This window comes from Peromyscus eremicus, chromosome 20 (genome assembly GCF_949786415.1).
Source record: "Peromyscus eremicus chromosome 20, PerEre_H2_v1, whole genome shotgun sequence".
NCBI classification, from domain to species: domain Eukaryota; kingdom Metazoa; phylum Chordata; class Mammalia; order Rodentia; family Cricetidae; genus Peromyscus; species Peromyscus eremicus.
Window position 1 is genome coordinate 35913483 of NC_081436.1, and position 22472 is coordinate 35935954.

General features: G+C 45.4%; 1 protein-coding gene across 4 annotated transcripts in view; it reads left to right on the forward strand.

Annotated features, from left to right (window-relative positions):
* Oc90 (otoconin 90) overlaps positions 1-21616 on the forward strand; it is a 29726-nt gene extending 8110 nt beyond the window's left edge. The window contains exons 2-14 of one of the 4 annotated variants that reach the window (XM_059247886.1): positions 540-602; positions 1481-1537; positions 4272-4446; positions 7600-7712; positions 10365-10493; positions 10628-10669; positions 12321-12371; positions 12871-12918; positions 14305-14358; positions 15359-15475; positions 16348-16519; positions 19381-19487; positions 21399-21616. In XM_059247886.1, the coding sequence (XP_059103869.1) occupies positions 540-602; positions 1481-1537; positions 4272-4446; positions 7600-7712; positions 10365-10493; positions 10628-10669; positions 12321-12371; positions 12871-12918; positions 14305-14358; positions 15359-15475; positions 16348-16519; positions 19381-19487; positions 21399-21616 (1346 nt within the window). Of the gene's footprint in view, positions 1-539; positions 603-1480; positions 1538-4271; positions 4447-7599; positions 7713-10364; positions 10494-10627; positions 10670-12320; positions 12372-12870; positions 12919-14304; positions 14359-15358; positions 15479-16347; positions 16520-19380; positions 19488-21398 lie in introns of all 4 variants that reach the window. The other 3 variants (XM_059247887.1, XM_059247888.1, XM_059247889.1) reach the window with 3 other exon arrangements.
* The last annotated feature ends 856 nt before the right edge of the window (positions 21617-22472 follow it).

A 22472-nucleotide genomic window follows, 5' to 3' on the forward strand; every position in this document is an offset into this window, starting at 1 on the left:
ATCAGATTAGTTTGATCAAAATGTTTTTTGACTCTGTATTGAAGAAATTTCGATACTAATTGTCAGGGAATAGCCTCATCCTAATTATGAATTCCTCGGGAGCTGAGGTCTTTTCCGTGCCTCCACTTCTTTCTGCTGGTACTTTATCTCAAGAACAAACAACTGTCAGTCCAAATAACACTGTAGCCTCTCACATAAGGACAATTAACCAGTTACCAGGTCTCTTTGTCCCCAGTCAGAATGGCCCCATTAAAGTCAACCACTAGGAAACCACTAGCAAACACCAGGGGTATCCACGACACCTCTTTATTTCCTGAGATCCCCTAGGAAGCCAGGCTTTTAGACTCTAAGTTAGAAGACATCAAATCTTAGTCAAGGGCTACCAGGAGACTGGGTGCAACACCTGTATTATAAAAACCTGTGTGGGATGGAATCTGAGGGTATCCTCATTGTCTTCCTGATTGACACCTCTCATCCTCGGCCCAGGGAGGGGCAGAGGAATGTTTGTGCTAACTTTGCTGTCTCTGACTTACTTTCAGGGGGCCATGCTCTGGACACTCCAAATCCTCAGGAATTGCCTCCAGGACTGTCAAAAAATATCAGTAAGAATCCTTTGCCCTTTGCCCAGAAGCTAAGTCAAAAGTTGTCTAGGTTATTGGCAGAGAAAACACCCCTTTCTGAACACAGCCTAGGATCCTAACTGCGTTAGCATCTTCAGGCAGTCGCTCAGATGGTACTCAAAAGCATCTCTCCAGCCTCTCCCTTGATGTTGCAAGCTCTAGTGGTCTCTCATTTGAGTTGGATTTCAGTGGAACTAGGGAACCAGGAAAGAAAGTAAATGGGCTGATGTTGAGGGTTAATGTGGGGGCTAAATCTTAGCGTTAAAACACAATGTTTGTGTGTGACAATTAATGAAAAAAGTGCCCTCGAATTTGAAAGAGAACAAGGAAGGAGGAGAGGAGGGAAGAGAGCAATTATGTAATTATAATCTCAAAAAAGAAAAATAATTTTAAAATGCACTCTAGGCTTCCTGGTAGGAAAGAAATGGATGACACATTGCAGAGTTCTTGTCCAATGCTTGTGCTGTGGGGAAGAGAACACTGGGTTCCTGTCACTGTGATAACTTTCATAACAGCATATTTCCCTACTGGACACCCTAAAATAGTATGTCCATGGGCACAATGACTTGGTGCCATGCATTTATCCTCCATAGCACTTCTCAGTTTAAATATGCTATACCATCCAGAAGTCACTATTTTTGTCTTTAATAATTGAACAATGTTGCCTAGGAATATTGTTCAAATTTCATCCATATTCGTTTCCATGGTAATCCATGTTCCAAAACAGCTAGCTTAAGGTCAAATTTGTTCTTAGAAAAAGAGAAAAGATTTGACATCTCCAGGTAGGAAGATAAATAGAGGACAAGCCAATTTAATTCATGTTTAATTCTTTAATTCATGTTTGTCTTTTTTCCACTTAGATATTACATTCTTCAATGGGGTGTTTCAAAATGTAGAAAGTGTCACTGAAATTTTTGGTAAGTGAAATCTGAAATTGTAGTTAAATTTTTCTTTGGGCTGCCAATCAGCCCCTAAATAAAGACGTGAAGACTTATTATTAATTATGAATGCTTGGCCTTAGTTTAGGCTTGTCCCACTAGCTCTTTTAACTTAATGTAATCTGTTCCTATTCATCTACGTTTTGCCTCAGGGCTTTTTACCTTTCTTTCATTCTGTATGTCCTACTTTCCTGCTTCCTCTGTGTCTGGTTGGCTGGTCCCTGGCATCTCCCGGGTGTCTCTTTTTCTTTCTTCCCCGAGCCTAAATTCCTCCTCCTACTTACTCTTCCTGCCCAGAAGTCCTGCCTATACCTCCTCCCTTGCTACTGGATGTTAAGCTTTTTATTAGATCAATGAGGTACCTTAGGCAGGCAAGGTAAAACAGCAACACATCTTTATATATAATTAAACAAATGCAACACATCTTTGCATGGTTAAACAAATATTCGACAACATGAAATTGCTTTTATCCATTGAGTGTCAGGATGGAGTGGGTGTAGGAAGCTGGAAGAAAGCACTAGGGTCTTGTTCTCTGTCTCTGATCTCTCTGGCCTCCTTAGCCAACTGCCACTATGTATCTGGGCTCCTAAGAGGGAAGTGATGCTGTTTAATGTGCATCAGAGAGTCATTATATGCCTTCATTTTCCTCACTTCCATGTCCTAACTACAGAATTTCTGGAAAGAGAATGGTATCCTTGTTGTATAAATGAGGATGCTGAGCCCATGGAAGTTAAGTGGGTTGTTCAAGACTTCAAAGCTAGAAGGGAGACATTCTTCATGCCTAGACTTTAGTCTCTTACACCAATTGGTTTTTTTCTCCTCAACTAGCAAGTACATGTGAATCTTAAATATTTGAAAGATTGTCAAACAATCCATGTGTGTTTTATATCAAGTATACAACTATTGGGACACCACGAGGGTTGCTACTATCAAATATGAACAATGCCCATCAAATAATGCTATACTGTTACTAGCCCAGGCAAAGTTGCTAGAGCCTGCTATTGGGTTAGAAGAGGCTGGGTATGGTGCCTATGACTCAATGTGGCTACCCTAGAGGTCTGTGAACAAAAATGCACATCCATGTAAGCATACACATACGCACAACCTTTAGAAAGGTTTTCCAGCAACATTGAATCATTCTTCGCTTACTGGTGAGACCTCATGGAAACAAAATGTGAGAAAGGAAGGGAAATTTGAATGAGGTAAGAAAAAAACAGAACAGGCAAGTGGGCCTGGTGCTCACAAACCACGCCCATCAGTTCTACTTCTGTAGTCCTGTGCACTCAAGTGACAGTCACCTCCATCAGCCTGGAACAGACCTAAAACAGCAGAGGATGAGGAGGCAAAGCTTGAGGTTTAGAGTAGAAACAAGCAGTGTTTTTCTTACCAGTTTATGTGTTCTGTGCTTGCTGGTAGATCATCAGCTGCTGTCTTGGGTATGTCTCTGACCATAGGTATCTCTACCTGTGAAGTGGGAACAACAGACTAGTGCCTCCCTGCCAGGATTTCTGTGAAGTTCATAGCATTAAAAACGCTTTGTAATGTATCACACACACGACCAACCTGAACTATTGTGGGATTGGAAATATCTAGTGCAGTGTCTGGTACAGATGAGCTGGTCAACTACTGTGTGTGGACATGCCTTTCTTTTCTAACTGGCTTATAATTTACAGTGCCATCACCATGCCACTGGACATTCGGTCAGCAAACTAATAATTCCAAAGATCATAAAGGCATGCTTTAGATGTATGTATTTCACACAGCACACAGACTGAGAGGGCCAAGACGGGTGCAGTAGCTGTGTACAAGTAGCAGAGTCCTACAGGTCTGTTTTGTCTTGCTCCGTTGCTGCCCTCCCTGGGCGTACTGGCTTTTCAGCTTTAGACTTGGGGCCTCATGGTTACAGTCCAGCTGCTGCAGTCCTAGGCAGCATATCCACATTCAAGGGAGGAGAAAAGTATAGCCCAAAAGGATGTTCTTTTCTTACGTGTGTATGCAATGTGCACATGTGTACGTGTGTTTAGAGCGCATGTATGCGTATGTCTGTGGAGGCCCAATGTCAATGTCGGAGTTCTTCCTCGATTGCTCCCTGTCTTGTTCTTTGACTCAGGGGAACTTTCTTAAACCCAGAGCTCACCCACAAGGCTAATCTCTCTAGTGAGTTTGCTCTAGGGACCTATGGGTTCTGCCTTTCCAGGCTGGAATTACTGGGAACTGCCACACCCACCTGACATTTATGTGGATTCTAAGGGTGCAGACACTTCAAAAGCTGAGCCATCTCCCCAGCCCCAAATGGGCCTTCTTACATGTTTATTTCTGTATTAGGAAACAAATATTCTCTAGAAGTCTCTGACAGACTCCCTCTTAAGTCTTTTCCAGCCAGATCTGAGGGATGTCCTCAGAGCCCAGTCACTGGCATGGAAATACAGAGTTGTATTCACCAGCAGAGAATAATAGCGAAATTCATTCAGAAACCTAAGGAACAAGCTTACCTTCCAGAGAAGTTTTCAGTTTTGTTAATAAGGAAGAGGCCAGCATCTGTCAGGTGGGTGTAACATGGTGGGGGCTGTCCCCCTGCTTTTGACTGACTGCACAGCAAATAGTGACTGCTCATGACATCCCATCAGCCAGGGGTGCAGGAAAGCCAGTGGACAGAGCTCCTCCTGCACTTGAGTTCCCAGCGCCCACCAGGACCTGCTTTCCCCACCTACAGAGTGCCTAGGCCCCCACTTCACCTGGCTGCAGGCTGTCTTCACCAACTTTCCTCTGCTGCTGCAGTTTGTGAACAGTATGAGGTGTGTGACTGGCCTCTGCCCCCGGGACTTTGAAGACTATGGCTGTGCCTGCAGGTTTGAGATGGAAGGGCTACCTGTGGATGAGTCTGACAGGTGAGTAGGAACCACAGGTGAGCTCACTGCAGCCTAGTGACACCTTGGATGGAACAAATAAAGACAGTGACCTGGAGGAAGAGACTTAGGAGAAATCCAATTCCATTACCTACTGGAAGGAAACTGGCAGCCACCTCTTCACAGAACAGTGTAACTAGTGATGTTGTTGCCCATGGTTACCAAGAGGCTCTGTCATGGCAAAACTATAGTGCAGGCTTGCTCCAAGATGGGGTTCCCTGCATTAAAACCACTAAGGTCCTTGTTATAATGCAGATTCTTGGGGCCCAACCAAGCTCTATCAACTCAGGATGCATGTAGGTGGAGCCCAGCTTTATCCAGTGCTATTCTGCCTACTAAACCAAAAGCAATTACAGAGGTTGCTATTCAACCTTCAATAAACACAAACAATAACAATTCATGAGTATTGTACTTAAGATAACCATAACACTACTCCTGCCTTAGTGTGGAACACAAGAAAATGTACATGGCTGTTGAAGATGTGCTCTATCCCTATGGACAAGGAAAGCGCACACTGAAGCAAAGTACCAGGATTGGCAATGACATTTAAAACCTAAAAACATTAAGCAAGCCTAATCAAGGGTGTGGTCAAGAGGTATGGGGATAGGAGGGCCAATGGAGCTATTGAATGATTTGGGAAATCTGTTGCTATGTGTTCAAATTCAAGGACTGTTACCTATGACTCAGCAATTTCTGTTCTCTTCTCCTTATTGATGTGGCTTAACTTGTTTGTATTCTACTTTCTTTACCTTAAAAATGGAGGTAACGGCAATGGCTACTTTGGAGTCACTATTCCAGATTAAATGACTATTTATAAGCTGAAGGCATTGCAAGTATACCTGGTTGTGAAGCTCAAGAGTATCAGTAACCATGGAAATGAGACTGGGCTCAGACAAATAGTAAGAGTGGGGATGGTAGCAGCAATGGCTGTAGCACGGTAGCTGCAGTAGTATCAATACTGACAGTAATAATACCAGAGTAATAGTGTCAATAGCAGCAGCCATAACACAGGAGGAACAGGGCTAGCACAGTAGTAACAGTGGCTGTAACCATAGCAACAGCATCAGCAACAGAAAGCACCCAGACATAGAAAACTGAACCTGGATCTCTACTCCATGATTAATATCCTATTCCACTGACATTATCCTGTGCCCCAAATCCAGTGCCATGAGGCATGTTCATTCTTTCTTCTATGTGAACTTAGAGAAGGTAGAAAGGCATCTCTGGCATTCCCATATTAGGCAGTTCATACCTGTCCTGGCATTTATCCTTGAAGGACATCCTCTCAGTTGCCTTCGTTCTTTGCTCTCCAAACCTCTGAGCTTCTCTTTCTTACACGTGTTACACAGACAAGTGTGAGCATAGTGCCTGTCTCTCAACTCCACTCATTGTCCTCTAAAGAGAGAATGCACCATGCCCTTTCTTTGTGCTCCCAGTACCAGTGACCCCACTGACTGAGGAGGTGATCAGCCTCCAACTCCTTTTCAGAGCTTGAAAACAGATGAATTGAGAAGAATACATGCTTGGTTGAAAAAGAATAGTAGCTTTGCAATTAAACAACAAATTATCCCCACCTTCAAACCTGCAGGAGAAGATACAAGTTGCCTTTGGACCCACAGGCCTAGTTTTTCATTTTAGGGATCAGGATCAGGTAGTCAACACAGAGATGGGAAAAGGCTGGTTCTGCAGGGCATGTGAGGCCAGGGCCATTCCTGGGAACACAATTTCCTGTCAAGTCCCCCATGCCTATTTTCTTTTATTCTTCTAACACACCCAAGAAACCTGGGAATAGAATAGAAGGAGTCATTCATCACTGTCTCCTACACAGAAAGAATTATCAAAGGACCTGTGTCCCCACACTAGTGGGATGGTGGGCTGAATCTAATTTCAGTTACTTTGTACGTTTTGGTCAATAAAATGGGTGTTTCCAAATATCCTGGAAGATAGATTGTTTCCTCCTTGAACTTGCACACTAGACTCCCCAAATATCTGCTGTTGTTTATTGAATAGATTTTTTCTTAAATCAAAGGAATCTTCCTTAGGCAGAATATATGTATCTCCAAGGGCATCTTACTTCTCCGTGTTTCCTTTGTTGGAATGTTCTCTAGTGACCCTGTCTACATTGTGAGAGTCCACTAACTTTCTAGTGACAATGTCACTCTATGATTTAGAAACCACCTGTGCTGTAAGAAGCTTGTGGATCTCACACAGAGACCCACATACAAAAAAGCTGAAAGGCTGTCTGACTCACTGACTAAGGACCTGACTCTCTCTGTTTTCTGAATAGCTGCTGGGGTCTCTCTCACCTTAACTCTGATCATTTGAAGGTTAAATACTGCCATCTCCTCCTCATCATCTCCTCCTCATTGTCATCATCATATCCCCCTTTTCTTCTTCTCTTCCTCCTATTCCTCTTTTCTCCCTTATCCTCTTCCTCTTTCTTGCAGCAGGGTTTCTTATATAGCCATGCCTGGTCTTGAACTTGTGATCTTCTTGCCTCTTCAGTGCAGGGATTACAGATAGGCAATACCATACCTGACTTCCAGGATTGGTTTCTTTATTCAGGGGTATGAAATTACCCTACAAAATGACCTTGGCTTTGTCATCACTGGTTATTTTAAGCAAGCAATAGAGTTGCCCTTGACACCTCTAACAAATGAAGTTTCCTTAGAGAAGCCAGCTCCTGTGCGAGGCTAAGCAAGCAGAAGGAAAGAGGCAGTTGCTGCTTATTAACATTGACTCATATAGATATAGAATGTGGTGTCAACTGCAGAAGCAGCACCCAAAGACAGTGCCCAGTCAAGGACCAGCACAAGCCTATCTTTACCTCCTCTGAGACATTTTCATACCGTGTCCTCCAGTTGAGATCCAGGGCCATGTAGCTGGCCACAGAAGCTGCCATGTTGGGCAAGGCTGATGTACACTTCCATCTGAAGCATGTAGGATAGCAGATGGCATGGTGTGTGTGTGTGTGTGTGTGTGTGTGTGTGTGTGTGTGTGTGTGTACGTGCACACCTGATGAGCATTGAAACAGATCACTACCAGGTTATCGTCTAGACACCAAGATGATCTTAGGCTGCCTGCTTGTCTCTATCCTAACCATGATCTCCCTTGATCTTGCCTGGCCTGCCTTAGGTGCTGCTTCCAGCATCGTAGGTGCTATGAGGAGGCTGTTGAGATGGACTGTCTCCAGGACCCTGCCAAGCTCAGTGCAGATGTGGATTGCATCAACAAACAGATCACATGTGGTGAGCATGTTTAGGCCTCCTTGAGCAGAGGCATGAAATGACCATTGTGGTTCATGTGGGATCCACCAACACTGTTAACACCATCAGCAGTGGCATGGTTGGTACTTAATTGATTGATGTGTTTGTGATTCACATATAGTTAATGTGAAATGAATATTTTTTATGACTGAAGCAATGGTTTATTGGAATATCATTTTATTTATCATTTATTTATACTTGTGACTGTAGAAGCTTGTAAGTGGCAAATAGTTTGCTATTTATATACCATGATAGAGTGGAAAAATTCCTTAATTTCTTAACCACAGAATGGGGAGGAGAAAACCTCCTTCGAAGAGATGGTATGGAAATTAAATTAGGCCTGCTTGAGAAATGGTGACTGGTGTATAGTAAGAACGCATTGTCATGTGTGGAGATAGAAGTGGAGATGCGTAGCCAAGCTGGGGGTGGCTACTCTTTGTAAGAGACAGGTGGATAGCTAATGTTCCTGTGTAAGCCCCTTGTTTACCATGGGGATATTATAACTAGGAATATTATTTCACACGTCCGGGTGGTCCTAGAAGAAGTTGGATAGGCAAAGACACAGAGGGACGAGAGAGTATAGCATGGTGAGGGGCTAGGTTGAGCCAGTCTCCTGTGTGTCTGCTGGAGACCTTGGTCTTCATGCACAGTGACTCTGACCTTCTGTCCCAACAACCTGTTAGACAGGCTCCACTGTTCTCAGTTTTCAGACAAGAGTAAGAAAGTTCTGAGAGATTAAACAATCTAGCTGAAGCCACAGAGGTACTCAGCTGCAGAGCCAGGCTTTGAACCAAGGCCCCAGTCTTTCCTAAGTCCAGGTACTAAGCCTGGTTGCGCCTGGAGCATTAGCAGAAGCTAGAGGGAGGCACTGAGGAAGCAGTGAGGGAGAAGCCAGTGGACATGGAAAAGGGCATTCATCCATGCACTCAGCAAACAGATATTGAGTATCTCCCCATGTGAGACTGTTGCATCCATATGTGTGTGGGGGGGAAGGGGGGGGACCTCCTGACCTTCTGGACTGTTCTCTGGATAGTCAGTGCATTAGTTACTTTTCTCGTGCCCTTGATAGAGTATCTGATAGGGGCAGTTTAGAAAGGTTTAAGTTGGCTGGTGGGCAAGAGTATAATATAGTCCATGATGGTGAGGAAGGCATCGTAGTGGAAGAAGCTCTTTGCTGGGGCCTCAGGAGAACAAAGCAGTTAGTTGTATAACGTCAGCTTGAAAGCAGAGCACTCAAGCTTTTAGCATATTGCATTAATTGGGGGGGGGGGCGGTACAGCGGTGGATAAACATCTGTTCACCCCTGAAAGGCACTAACAATAGACCCAAGAATAATTCCATTCAAGTCCAGTTGGTGAACCACTTAGTTGTAATTGGGGTTTTAGCTACATGGTCCAGTTACAGGTACCCCACTGAAGATGTCCAGCAACTCCTAACTGCTTCTGTAACCTTGTGGGCAGAGGCAGGGTATCTTGTAACAGTTGGCCTTCTGGAGAATCTCTTGAGTGTTCTCTTGTAACACCTCATGAGCGTCATGAACCCTTCCTTCTCTCTCTGGGAGAATTTGATGAGCCTAATCATGTGAAGGTCTTGTGTGGATTATCACAATTGCTCTAATTTCAAGATGGAATCATCCATGCCACACCTGGAGGATGGCGGTCCCCAACAGACCCTCATTGACCTTCCACCTAGTGATCCACTTCCTCGAGCAAGGCTCCACCTTCTAAATGTATCACAGTCTCCAAAAACAATGCCATCAGCCAGGGACCAAGCAACCAAACACATGAGCTTGTGGGAGTCATTTCTCATTCAAACCATGGCAGTCAAACATTGCAAACATTTCAGATGGTGACAGAAGTCTCGGAGGAAACAAGGTCAGAGAGATGGTACAGGGTGGGCTGGGTGACACTCTGCTTAAACAGGAAGGGCATTCAAAACTTCCTTGAGTAAAGACAGAAGTAGTAGAACAGTCCTAATGGCTGTGTGGGAGAAGAGTGACTGAGCAGAACACAGACAGACTGGAGGTGTCCAATGTGGAATGGGGAGCAGAAAGGAGTGCTAAGAAGTGTGTGGACAAAGATGACACCCAAGGAGAAATGGAGGTGGTGGGCAAAGATGATCACAGAACACTTCCTAAGTGACTCTGGGAAGTCAGAGAGGGGTTCTGAACCAATAGACATGCTTCGATTAAAGTGTTTTATAGTTTTATATTTTTGTATCTCTAAGGATGGAACCCAGGGCCTCTTATGTGCTAGATAATTTCTCTCTACCACTGAGATACTCTCCTCATCTCACCCTAGGCCTTGACCTGCTCTGACCAGAAAGTGGAAGACTAATATGAGAGCCGCTGGCATGAGTGGGCAGGGAACGATGAGAGAGAGTGTGTAAGGATGTGGGCAGCACTCAAAGTGGATACAGATGGAGCCAGTACAATAGCCTGATGGGTTGGGCATGTGAGACACACAGTGTGCGTAGGACTCCCAAGTTGCTTCCACTAAACCAAAGAGGTGACACCATCGTCAGAAAATGGCAGGAGGAGCAAGTTTAGACAGGGCAGATCAGGAGCTCTGTGTTGGAGCCTCCATTCCCTCTTGGGATTCCAAGTTTGATCTTTCTATCTTGCTGCATGCACAGAATCTGAGGATCCTTGTGAGCGCCTACTGTGTACCTGTGACAAGGTCGCTGTTGAGTGCTTGGCTCAGTCTGGCATCAACTCTTCCCTGAATTTTCTGGATGCTTCCTTCTGCCTGGCTCAAACTCCAGGTGGGACAACCGGGACTGACCCCAACAGTGGGGCTGAGCAGTGGGCAGGAGCTGAGGTGGGACGGGGTGTGGCTAGGTGTCTGTCAATTTCCTGGCCAACTGCTGTATCTGCCTCCCCATGTGCTTGCTTGCAGAGACCACTAGCAGCAAAGCCCCAGTGACTGAGCTACCTAGAGGTAAAGTTCCCAACATAGCTGGTTCTTTCTGGACTATAAAGGATCTGTGATGGTAGCAGCTGGCACAGGCACCTCCTCCAGTGGCCTGGCTCACAGAGGCTGATGCCACCGTTGACACTGACTCTGTCTCCCTTTGCTAGGAGAGCAATGCAAATATCCAGTATCAAAAGGTCCTAGTGCCAACTCTACCCCTGCTAGTGGGTGAATGTGAATTTACTGCATTGAGGGTATAGATCCCAAGTTCTTTCTCTCTGTCTAGTCAGAGGCCTGGTACACAATGGGACTCGGGCAGCATCTTAAGCTCGGATAAATAAGGCTCCCACTCTGTGTGTGCCTGGCTACTGAAGCCTCCCTGGGATGGATCATACTTCCTCTCCCCGTCCATTTCCTCCTTTGCCTCCCCAGAGCCTGAGCAGAAGGGACAGCCTGACTGAGGTGACTCTTTCAGGAGGAGAGGTTGTTTATCCTGTGAGTCTTTGGGGGGGGGGGACTCTTAATAAGTCATAATTCTTACTCTAAAATGTAGGTCTTAGGGAAAAAATGAGTCAAGTTTGTGGCTGCCATTCCTTGTTTATCAGAATTTTTATGCTCTCTCATTACCAATACCTTTAGGCATCTGGGATGGATCCCATGTCACTTTGGCATCTCATCTATCCTTTCCTTGGGCTTAGGTCTCCTTCCTAAAATCAATTGTGTAATTTTGTTAAGGAGAAAGCTGAAGTGTGCATGTGTGTGTTGGTGTAGATGTGTGTGGGTTGTGTAGCTGGAGAGCTTTTCTCTCCGGGTCCCACCAAGTCCCGCCAGTCCCAGAGCCCACTTATAAAATAAACACACAGATGCTTATATTATTTAAACTGCTTGGCCAGTAGCTCAGGCCTATCATTGTCTAGCTCTTACTCTTATATTTAGCCCATTTCTATTAATCTATACTTTGCCACGTGGCTCGTGGCTTATTGGTACCTTACATTTTGCTTGTCCTGGCGGTGGCTCCAGGCAGTCTCTAGCTCTGCCTTTCTGTTCCCCAATTCTCCTCTCTGTTAGTCCCGCCTATACTTCCTGTCTGGCTACCGGCCAATCAGTGTTTATTTATACAGAGCGATATCCACAGTAGGGTTGTGTGGGAGTGTGCATAGGTATGAAGACATTACATGCATGTGAACATGGCTGTGTATGGTGCATGAATAGGTGTGAGCGTAAATGTATGCATGGGTCTATGCGTGCACTTGTATGAATGTGGGGGTGTGCATAAGGATGTGTGTACATATATGTATCTGTGCATCTTCTATACTCAATATTTTTAGTGTTTCTGATCTTTGTGCTTTGCCTTAGCAAGGGTCTTTTTACCTTGGGGCTCCTTCTGGGTCCATACCCCCTTCCTACCTTCGCCTTGTGTCCCAGGTAGCCCTCTGCCTCCACCCAGAAGTGGTTGTAATTCTTCCTGAGTTGGCAGTGCTGGGCACCCTATGCTCCTGGAGGAGTAAGAGAGCCAAGGAACCCTCAGCTGGAATGGAGAACTCTTCCCTGGTGACACCTTTCATAGATCCTTCCTTCTTTGGCCCTGTAGTACTCAGCCTGCTCATCTTAGAGCCCCTGAGGTTTTATTTTGACAGTGTATTGGGTATCATTGCTGTTGGAGGCTCTCTTTTCCCAGGGGTTCCTGAAAAGCCCACAGACACCAGTCAGTTAGCCCTCTCAGGAGAAGGTAAGTGTAAGCGAACAGATGATCCAACCACCCTTGTCTCATTTGTGCCCATCCATATTGGTTTGATGACATCATCATCATCCAAGATGTTCCCTGTCTGCTTTATCATGGAGCTGAGTAATCCCAGAGGCCCTGGTCCTTCCTGAGCCAGGCACCCTTTTCTACTCTCTCAGCTTTCTCTTGCCCCTCTGTCTTCACCTCTGGAGGATCAGAGGCATGATGGTGCAGGCTTGCCTGGATGAACAATACATATGTTTCCACGAGCCCTCCAGGGATACACGTGTGCCAGGAATTTATGTTTTGCTCATCTGAAACCCAAATTGAGTAGGCATAATAAATACCTGCCTCGCCCTCGGTGCAGGCACTCTACAGAGCCCTCCTTCCAAGAACCTGCTATTTCCCCATTCCTCCGTTCCTACTCCCACTCTGTTTCCCCAGCCGTGGGCTGGGCTCAGGTGCCTAGTCTGACCCATAATACACTGCTGTCTTCTTTCCACAGTGGCTGGTGAGATGAGAGCAGACAGACTGACAACACTCTCCAGGACAAGTAAGCAGAAGGAACATTCGAGAGGACAGGGCTGGGCGGAATGGAGATTCTGCCTAAATTCAAGTGCTCTTTTCCAGTGGCTAGTAATAGATGGGGTCCCAGGGGAAGTGCGGTGCCCATTTACAGAATATGTAGGACACTGAGGTGCAGGGGTCTTAAATTTTCTGTCACTCAGCTAGAAAAACATGGTCACCTGGCCTCTGCTCTGAATTCAATGCAAGCATGACCATCAAACCTAAAACTATCTAGGCCAAAGTTTAGTTGGTGAACCTGACTTAACCAGACATGCTGATGGTGATTAGTATCAATTTCCTTATTAATGATTATAAGCAACTGACAGTAATTATTTGCTAATTACTACGAATGGTTAAGTAAGTGGTTTCTGATTGATGGGCAGTACCATCATTTAAGGTCTCCAGTGTGCAGGCATTAGACACACACTCTAGATTCTCCATTGTCCCAGGAGTCCTGTTATTATCCCATGAAAGAGAAGCTCTGAGGGTGGGGTCACTCACCCAGGATGTGTCAGTTCCGAACTCCTTGGGTCTGAGCTGGTAGGTTTTGCTTTGAAAAGAGGAGGCAGCCTGCAGCCGAGGATAGTCCAGATGTTCCTTTGATGTGGCAACTGTGTTCACATCAGTCAGCTTCAAAGCCTGAGTTTTATACAACACTACCTTGTCTTGACCCACGAGTACGTTAAGTTGAAGTCAGTGCTCCCCTTTCCTGAGACTGGTCATCTCTCCTCTTCCCAGTACAGTGGGAAATGAAATGTGGACCTAGCATGGTGCCTGAGTCTCAACCTGGCTTGGCTTTGCATCCTACCCCTACCTAACTTCATAACTTTTGAGGAGTGTCTTAACTCTCCTATGTCTGTTTTCTCATCTCTGCGAGAGGATGAGCAGGACATCCCTGACCTGTGAGCTGCCATTAAGTGAGTCAGATGAACAAAGCCCTTATTGTCATATCATTTGGAACATAGTAGGAGCTTTGTAAGAATTAAGAAGGACTCACTTCACAAAAACCCATGGCTCAACTACTCTCCTCGAGCTAACAGCACCATGCAATTCCACTTCCCTGGACTTCCTGCTGCTCTGTTTAAACACATATTATACTTTTCTTTTGTATTTTTCCCTTCCAAATTCCACAGAATCCACAGTCTCACTGCGTTTCTGAAAGTTCCCCTGCCTTGCAGTCTGCTGCTGCTGCATTTGCCAACAAGCATGTTTGGAGGCTCCCATTGGTCCCCTTAGTTACCCTGATGGCATCAGCTGTCCTAGGAAATCTCAGAGTGGGAGGAGGGTCAGGTCAGTCTGGGCCTAGTGCTATGCCTCTGAAGACCAAGCACATCAGTTGACTCTCATTCTGTCTGTCTTCTCATAGGGGCAGACTCTGTCGGAGATCTTCAAGGTGTGGAAGCTGCTAGGACCATATCAACTCCAGGTAAGCACATTTGGCTCTCCCTACCTTGCCATAGGTAGGAATGTGAAACCAATGCATTCCAAATGAGCTTCAGACCAAGTCCCAAACAGAAGAATTGAACACATCACGTCTCTATATTCCTCTATAAAGTACACATATGGAATTAAAAGACACATTGGAGGGAAGCAATGAGAAGTTCTCAGGTAAAGACATGATTGTGAAATTACATTTAGTTTCCCATTTAAAATTACTTATCATTCCAATTTGTAAAAACAGATACTTCGAATATTTAAGGTATTTTCTAGCAGCTTCAGGTATTAGTTACTTGTCTATTGCTGTGATACAACACCATAACCAAGAAAACTTATAGAAGGAATAGTTTATTTTGGGCTTACTATTTCAGAGGGCTAGAGTCCATGATGGCAGAGCAGAAGTAGCAGGGGGTAGGCAGCTGGAGCAACAGCTGAGAGCTCACAGTTCACACAGCAAGCAGGAAATAGAGCTAACTGGGAATGATGCCAATCTTTTGATACAGCAAAGCCTGCCCCCAGTGACACATCTCCTCTTAAAGTCACACCTTCTAATCCTCCCCAAATAGTTCCAAGTATTCAAACATGAGCCTGTGGGGGCCATTCTCATTCAAACCACCATACCTTGCCCCAAAGCTTTACTGGACAAAGGATGCAATCAGGCAGCCTGGAAAGCTGTAGGAAGGACTTTCACACAATCTTGAATATGATGAGAAGCAGTTGCAGTATTTGGACAAGAAGATCAAGGGTTCAAAGGCTTAAGTCCCTGTTGCTCTTGTCATGTGGCACCCTACTTTTTCCACCGGTCTCTTTGCCTCTTTACCTGGTTGTAAGCATCTAGATGGGTCCTGTGGCAGGTGAGGTGCACTCTCCTTACACGTCAGTGTTCTGAGAGTCTCTGCCTGCATTTGACCTTGACCACATGTCCATCTGCAAATGTCTCTGAGTAACTCTTTAACTGTGAACTATCAATGTAAGTGGTACATTTTCAGGATCTGCAGAGATTGTTGCCATTGCTGAAGGTGCAACCCGTGTCCCTGCTGGCATTAAAACATTGAGGTTGGAAGTATCATCCGTTGACAATGGTTCTCAGGAGACAAATGGAAAAGGTAGCATCTAAGAATCTGGCCTCTCTGCTCTTGGAATCTTCTATCTAGCTGTTAACAAAGCCTTTTAGGGTACCTTATAGATTGTGACCTTTCCTACTGGTGCAACTAGAAGGCACCATTCCCCTTTACTAGACAAGCTCTTTGAGGCACAAGGGTTCAAAAATTACCTTTGCCACTCAGCTACTATGAGGCTGAGTTTGGGCAAGAATCAGGGTTTTTTGTCCCCTGGCTCTGTCCTCTCATCCCTCTGCTTCTACTGGCCTAGAAGCCAGGAGTTTGGTTGTAATCCATGTTGTATATGGGTGACTAAGTAGAAAGATGAAGCACTTGGGTACTAATGATCATCCCTTCTCTCCTCCCTTGGATGTCTTCCCAAAGGACCTGCACCTGGGAAGAGCCCCTGCCAGTAGGATACATCTGGGCAAACCTCCTATGGTGTCCAGTGAAGAGCGGTGGAGAATTCATTAGAAAGTTGTAGGCAGATGGAGAAGGGTATAAGGAGAGACAGAAAGACAGGGGCAGAGTGAGAAAAGCCAGAAAGGCAAGGCCACCAGGTTTGCTAATGTAATATGTCTCGAAAGCCTAAGAGGACAGCTCAGACCCTTCAGGCTTCTAGGCTCTTCTAAATAATAGGATGTGGCCCACAGAGCATCTTAAGTCCTGACAAGTCCCATTCTTTATAGAGATTTAATAAGGAATGCAACAGAGCTTCAGAAGCCAAACTGAAGAAGACTTGTTCTCTGAAATGAAGAGAACAAGGCACAGAAGAGTGGGAATACAGGATCCCCCTGAAATAGTTCTCATACAATTGGAACTCTGCTCCTCTTTGGAACTCTACCCTTGCTCTCCTGAAAGTCTGTGTTCTTAACTAGCCTGTGACAGATTGGCCTTCCTACATCTGGGTGATGGAGAGAGCAGGCAGGCCCTGCTGCAGCTTGGAGAGATGCTCTTCTGTCTAACATCCCAGTGCCCAGAGGAATTTGAATCTTATGGCTGCTACTGTGGAAGAGAAGGAAGAGGCGAGCCAAGGGATACCCTGGACAGGTATGGATGGGGAAGGGTGGTCCACAAATGGCAATGAGGTTGCTTGCATCTGTAGGAGCTCTCATCTGCATTGGGCTTTCCTTCAAGTTTCCCATAGAGCTGGCTCTGGACATCTATTTTCACACAGAGTGTCATGGTAACATTGCAGACCTACTTTCCTGATGAGCAGCTGAGGTTAGCCATTCATCCAGGGAAGGGACAAGTCAAACTGAGCTAGATCTCTCTTTAATATTATTTATGTATTAATATTATTTATTTATTTTACATCCCAGCCACAGTTTCTTCTCCCTTTTCTTCCAGTCCCTCTCCCCACCCTTCCTCTGCCTTCCCTCTCCTCCAATCCACTCCTCCCCACTTTCTGTTCAGGAAAAGGCAGATCTCCCATGGATATCAACAAAACATGGCGTATCAAGTTGCAATAAGACTAAGCAACTCCCCATGTATTAAGTCTGGGCATGGTGGCCCAGTATGAGGAGTAGGGTCCCAAAAGTCAGTTTAAAAAGTCATGGACAGCCCCTGCTCTCACTGTTAGGAGTCCCACAAAAACACCAAGCTACACAACTATAACATATATGCAGAGTGCCTAGGTCAGTCCCCTGTCGTCAGCTCAGTCTTTCTGAGACCCTGTGGGCCCAGATTAGTTCATTGTGTGTGTTTTCTCGTGGTTTTACCCCTCTGAGCCAGATCTCTTGATGTTTCACTACAACCACAGACTACCCTGCCTCCTAGAAGGACTGGCTTGCTAACACACTTTAGATGACTCTAGACTGACCTCTTGTGCAATAGTCCACATAGAGAATAGGGATCTGCATTGGGTGAACTCAGAAAAAGGCAAATTGTGAGTTATCTTCTTAACAACTTGGAAGTGTTTTTGCTAAATTTTATAACCATCACTTTTGGGGGAATATCCTTTTCTTTATATACACATCCATTCACTTACATACACATTCAGCTCACATCTCTGGGGGTTTGCTGTGTGCCAGGCATCAAGCAAGGTAGTAGAGACACAAAAATGATAAAATAGGAATAAAAAAATCCTCTTATGTCCAATAGAAGATTGCCCAATGAAAGAGATGGGCAATTAGACAAAAGCACATAGACAAAATAGGTAATTACATGGGATTCACCTTGAGTTGAAAGAATATTCTAAGAGAACAGTTGATAGGATCTGGAAGACTGATAATTATCCCATCCACCCATCCACCCAGCCATTCCCATCTTAGTGCTTTACTCTTTTTCTCCTGAACAGTCATTCAGGCTGTCAGTGAAGGAACTCGACCCCCAAAAGAACCTCCCACCATATGACCCTACTGAAATTTTAGTTCTGGCAGTTAAAGCCGCAGTGGGATCAAAGATATGTTTATACAATGAGGCTCCACTACATGCCCTCTGTCCTCCATGAACGAGAGAGCTTGAATAACGTCAAGATTCAAGAGTTAACAGAACTCTTTAGTGCAATAATGAAGACAGAGACATCAACAGCAGCCTCTTTGTCCTATTAATTCTCATGGAGAACCATTGAGGCAATTTTGGAGGTGCCTACTGATCACTGACCATATTTTATTAAAATATATAATATGAATGGTTGGGACAATAAGTTGGTATGGCTTTCTGACATCTGCAGGAAGAAATTAAAACTGAAAGCTACAGATGGAAACTCTGAATGGCAGTTTGTCACACTGGTGTCACGTTTTGCAAGAACATAATCTCACTACCATGTATTCTGTAAGTCATGAGTAGGTGACTTGCATGAATATGCTGATCGCTTATGATTCCCAATGACACTGACTTTAGATCGCAACTACTGTGCTCATTTCCCACCCCACCCCTGTAACCATGGGAAATACTCATGTAAGATAGCATGGCTCCCCTGGAGTGAGCAGCTGAAAATGGGGCAGACAGTGACCTCAGCTACTGGGTAATGTGAGTGTGTGAGGAAGGATTATTCTTCTGGCCTGGCAACAAAATTGGTAAAGCTGCTGTGTAAGAACAGATTACAAGTATGGTCACCCTTGGTTGGGCTGTGGTCTCCAGGAAGGAGTGCTTGAGAGGCACAGTTAATCCTCACACGAATCCTAGGAGGCATCTCTATTACTTCTACTTCACAGAGGAAACAACCTATACCCACAATCAGAAAGGCAGAAGGAAGTGGGAGGGTTGTCTTAGACCTAGAAACTTCCTCCTTAGCTATCCAGTGGGTTTTAAAGGTCTGAGGATAGCTAAAAATGGAACACTAGGGAATAATTGTAGACCTCTATTGACTGGTGCCTTCACAAGTGTTCTGTGGATAGCATCTGGCCAAGGAGATCCTGATTTGTCAGGCCAGAGAGGTGGATGTGAACACAAGACACTGACTCATTCACTTGTGTTTGCTGGGGCCCTACTTTATGCTAGGCCCTGTGCTGGATGAAGGTCCTCATGGCTCCCATGTTCTTTCAGGTTGAGGGTTAAAGGGATGACCTATGGGTGTGAAGCTAAATATTCTTTTAATAGAAGGCTGGATGAAGTAGAGTCACTGTACTGACATGGAAGATTTGTGCAAGTTAAAGATGCTCCCTTCGTGAAAAAGCCTTCACTCCCATCTGCTGGAAAGGTGCAAGGATGAGTGTATTTGCCATCAAGAGTCATAATAAAAATCAAAGAAAATGTAAAAATCTAGGTATACACAGGTTGATGCTATGTTGGAGGCAGTCACTTGGCACTGTACACAACCTGAAACAGCCTTTGATGTGTGTAGTATCCAGCCTTACTCTGGGAAAGAGCCCTTGGCAAGTCTTAGTACCTCATGCAGCATGGAGAAAGAAGACTTCATGGAGTTTTGTGAGGCAACCTTGGTCAATAAAAGGTTTCCTTGGTCTTAGGTGCTGTTTGTCCCATCACTGCTGTTTGGAGCAGGTGAGACCACTGGGCTGCCTGCATGGGAGTCGTTCTCGGTCATCTGTGGTATGTGAGGATCACACACCCAAGTGTAAGTGTGGAGGCTGCCTAGAGTCCTTCTGCCTTCATGTCTGTATCCTGGCTGGATCTGGGCTCTGGATACTACCCCTAGCACATCTTCATCTGTACCATGATGTCATGTTCTTCAAGTCATGCCCTTACATCCCTTTCCACAGATTAGGGGCTCATGGTCAAGAGCCAGTCAGCTGCCTTAATCATCACAGCTGATGAATGATTTCAGTAGCCTGTGCTTACTGAGCCCATGCTGTGGGATGTTTTAAACCCTTCAGTCACAGTTACTCCTCATACCAATCCTAGAAGGCAGCTCCAGCTCCATTACTTTTTCTATTGCACAGAAGAAACAAATGATGCCCACAATCAGACAGGCAGAAGGAAGTGGGAGAGTTGGGTTCCGGGCTGGAAAACGGCAATTGCCTCAGACCTGGAACCTCCTCTTAGCTACACAGTGGATTTTAAAGAATTCTGCCTTCTTCTAATAAGCAGACTCTGTTCCAGATTTGATCACCTAAAGAACTTCATGAAGGAGAGTGATGACTCTGGCTGAAGGGTGGGCTTAGTCTACAGCTCTACCCACCTCCCATAGTAGAAACCCAAAGTTCCCCATGGCTGTGAAATGCCCCATGGAGGCAATGTGTAAAAGTACCACCCCCTGTGAGTATCGGCCCTGAGCACACGGCCAAGCATCTTTAAAACTGGATCCTGGGGACCCTTTGTCCAGCAGTGGATGTGTTTCCCATGGGCTGCTCTGTAGCTCAGAAAGAAATACCCTCCCTGGAGCTTCGCTAGTGCTCCGAAAGGCTTTTGTCTTCATTTTTAACTGGGGAAGCAACTGGATGGACCCATTGCTCTCCTTACTGATTCTGTATGTCACACACATGACACCCTTCTTGGGCCATAATTAATGGCAGTACTTACATGCCATTCACTCACTCACTGATTCAGTCTTCCACTTAGCCAACAAACCTTCACTGGGGACTGCAGAAATGATAGTGACAAAATACCTGAGCAGAATCAACTTTTAACACAAGAGATTTAGTTTGGTTTATGGGTTCAGTCCATGGTCATTTTGTCCCTACTGCTAAAACCTTGTGAGGAGGCAGAATATCTTGGCAAGCTGCTCACTTCATGGAGGTTGAAAAGAAGAAGGTAGAAAGATGGATGAATGGATACAAGACCGGGTAGGAAGGGGATGAGATATACCCTTATGGATTGCACATGCATACTCACACACTATGACCTATTTCCTCTGGCTTAGCCCCCCTGAATTATTTTTAGCACCTCCATGAAATTACAAATACATCGATGTATTAATTCACTGACAAGGTTAGAGCCTTTGGGATCCAGTCACCCTAAATCACATAGCTGGAAACCAGCCCTTTACAAATCTTTGGTGGTAGTAGTGGAGCATTTAAGATTCAAACTATAACAATAACAAATGTGTGTGATCCTTGCCTCAAACTGTCACAGCCAGGAAAGGAAACAGGTAATGGCCACTCTGATGTCATGTAATAATATCAACAGGTTATTAATTAAGGATTTTTACTCTAGATTCTGTAGCAAAGACCAGAGAATGGGGGGGGGGCAAGTCAGGAGAGGTAGGTGGTGAGGTGGGATTGATAGGAGGCTATCTCAAGTTTTGAGATGGCATGGGTATTCCATGACATTATGGAATACCCAGGAGCTTAAAAAACAGAAAGTGTCATTGGGGTGCAGGGTCAATCTGGAGGCTGGCCTCAGATGAGAAATACAACAGGCTAATTTCTAGCAGGAGGAGCAGGCTAGACCATTAGGAACAGTGCACACGAGACACCAAAAGGGCTGTTCAAGGTGGGGACTGGGAAAAGGAATGGCTAGGGGTTGGACGAGTGGTTTTTAAGTGCCCTACCTTGTGTCTCATATCTGTTCCTCTGCTCTTGCTAAGGTGTGGGGCAGAGCCTATGTGAGAAGCTCCTATGTGCCTGTGACCAAATGGCAGCCGAGTGCATGGCCTCCGCCTCCTTTAATCAAAGCCTGAAGTTGCCAGACCTACGAGAGTGCCAGGGCAAGCCTGTATCCTGTGAGGATGGCATGCTTGGGGGCAACCTGGCCTCTTCTGCAGGCTCCAGTTCTGAGGAGAATAGTGAGGAGGCCACACCCTAGATGGAGCTCCTAAGAAGCAGATTTCTGGAGAAGCCTCCTGGTCCCTCAGGGACAAGGCCACTCGGTGGAAGATAAGATGCTGTATGCCAGTAGTTCTGAGCTGCGTGAGCTTTTTGGCCCTCAGGCCTCTGTCCATAGGAGCCTTAGCAGAAGCTCCAAAGGAAGAGACAGCCAATTCCTTATCCTGAAGCCTCCTCCTGAAACTTGTCAGCTCACAGACAAATGTGACTGGAGAATGAGTGCAGATGACAGCACTTCTCTCCTTCCTGTAGTTCCCTATGGAAGCTCAATAAATTCTCCATGCCATATGGCCCGTGTCCTGTTCAAGAACTGGCTCTGTAGACATGTGGGTGTGTGAGTAGCTCGCAGAGGTGAGATGACAGGAACAATGCAGGAACTCTTTCTTTCGTTAAAGAGCATAACTGCCCACGATTGTCAATGACTAATAAAGACACAGTGATTCTGTATGGGTCAGATACACTTGCTACCATTGTTAGGAGAGCAGCCATATGGCACTGCCACCACCATGAGAAACCACCCATTGCTACCCTTGGCCCTAGACCTTTCTTAAAAAGATTACTAAGGCCCTTGCCTGACTTCATATCCTCTAATCTCCCCATATACTTCCCTCCATGGAGCAACCATGGATGTGGAGCCTGCACACCTGCCTTCTGCAGTTCCTCAGTTCTACATGACTTTTCTGACAAGATCAGCACTCATGAACATGGTACCCAGGTATGAAATGCTAGAGGGCCACTCTTGCTCCTGAACAAACATCCAAGACTAAATGCCGTCCCCATTTTCATGTCCTAAGTAGGGAGCTCTGAGACTGAGACTAGAATGTCAAGGGCAGACC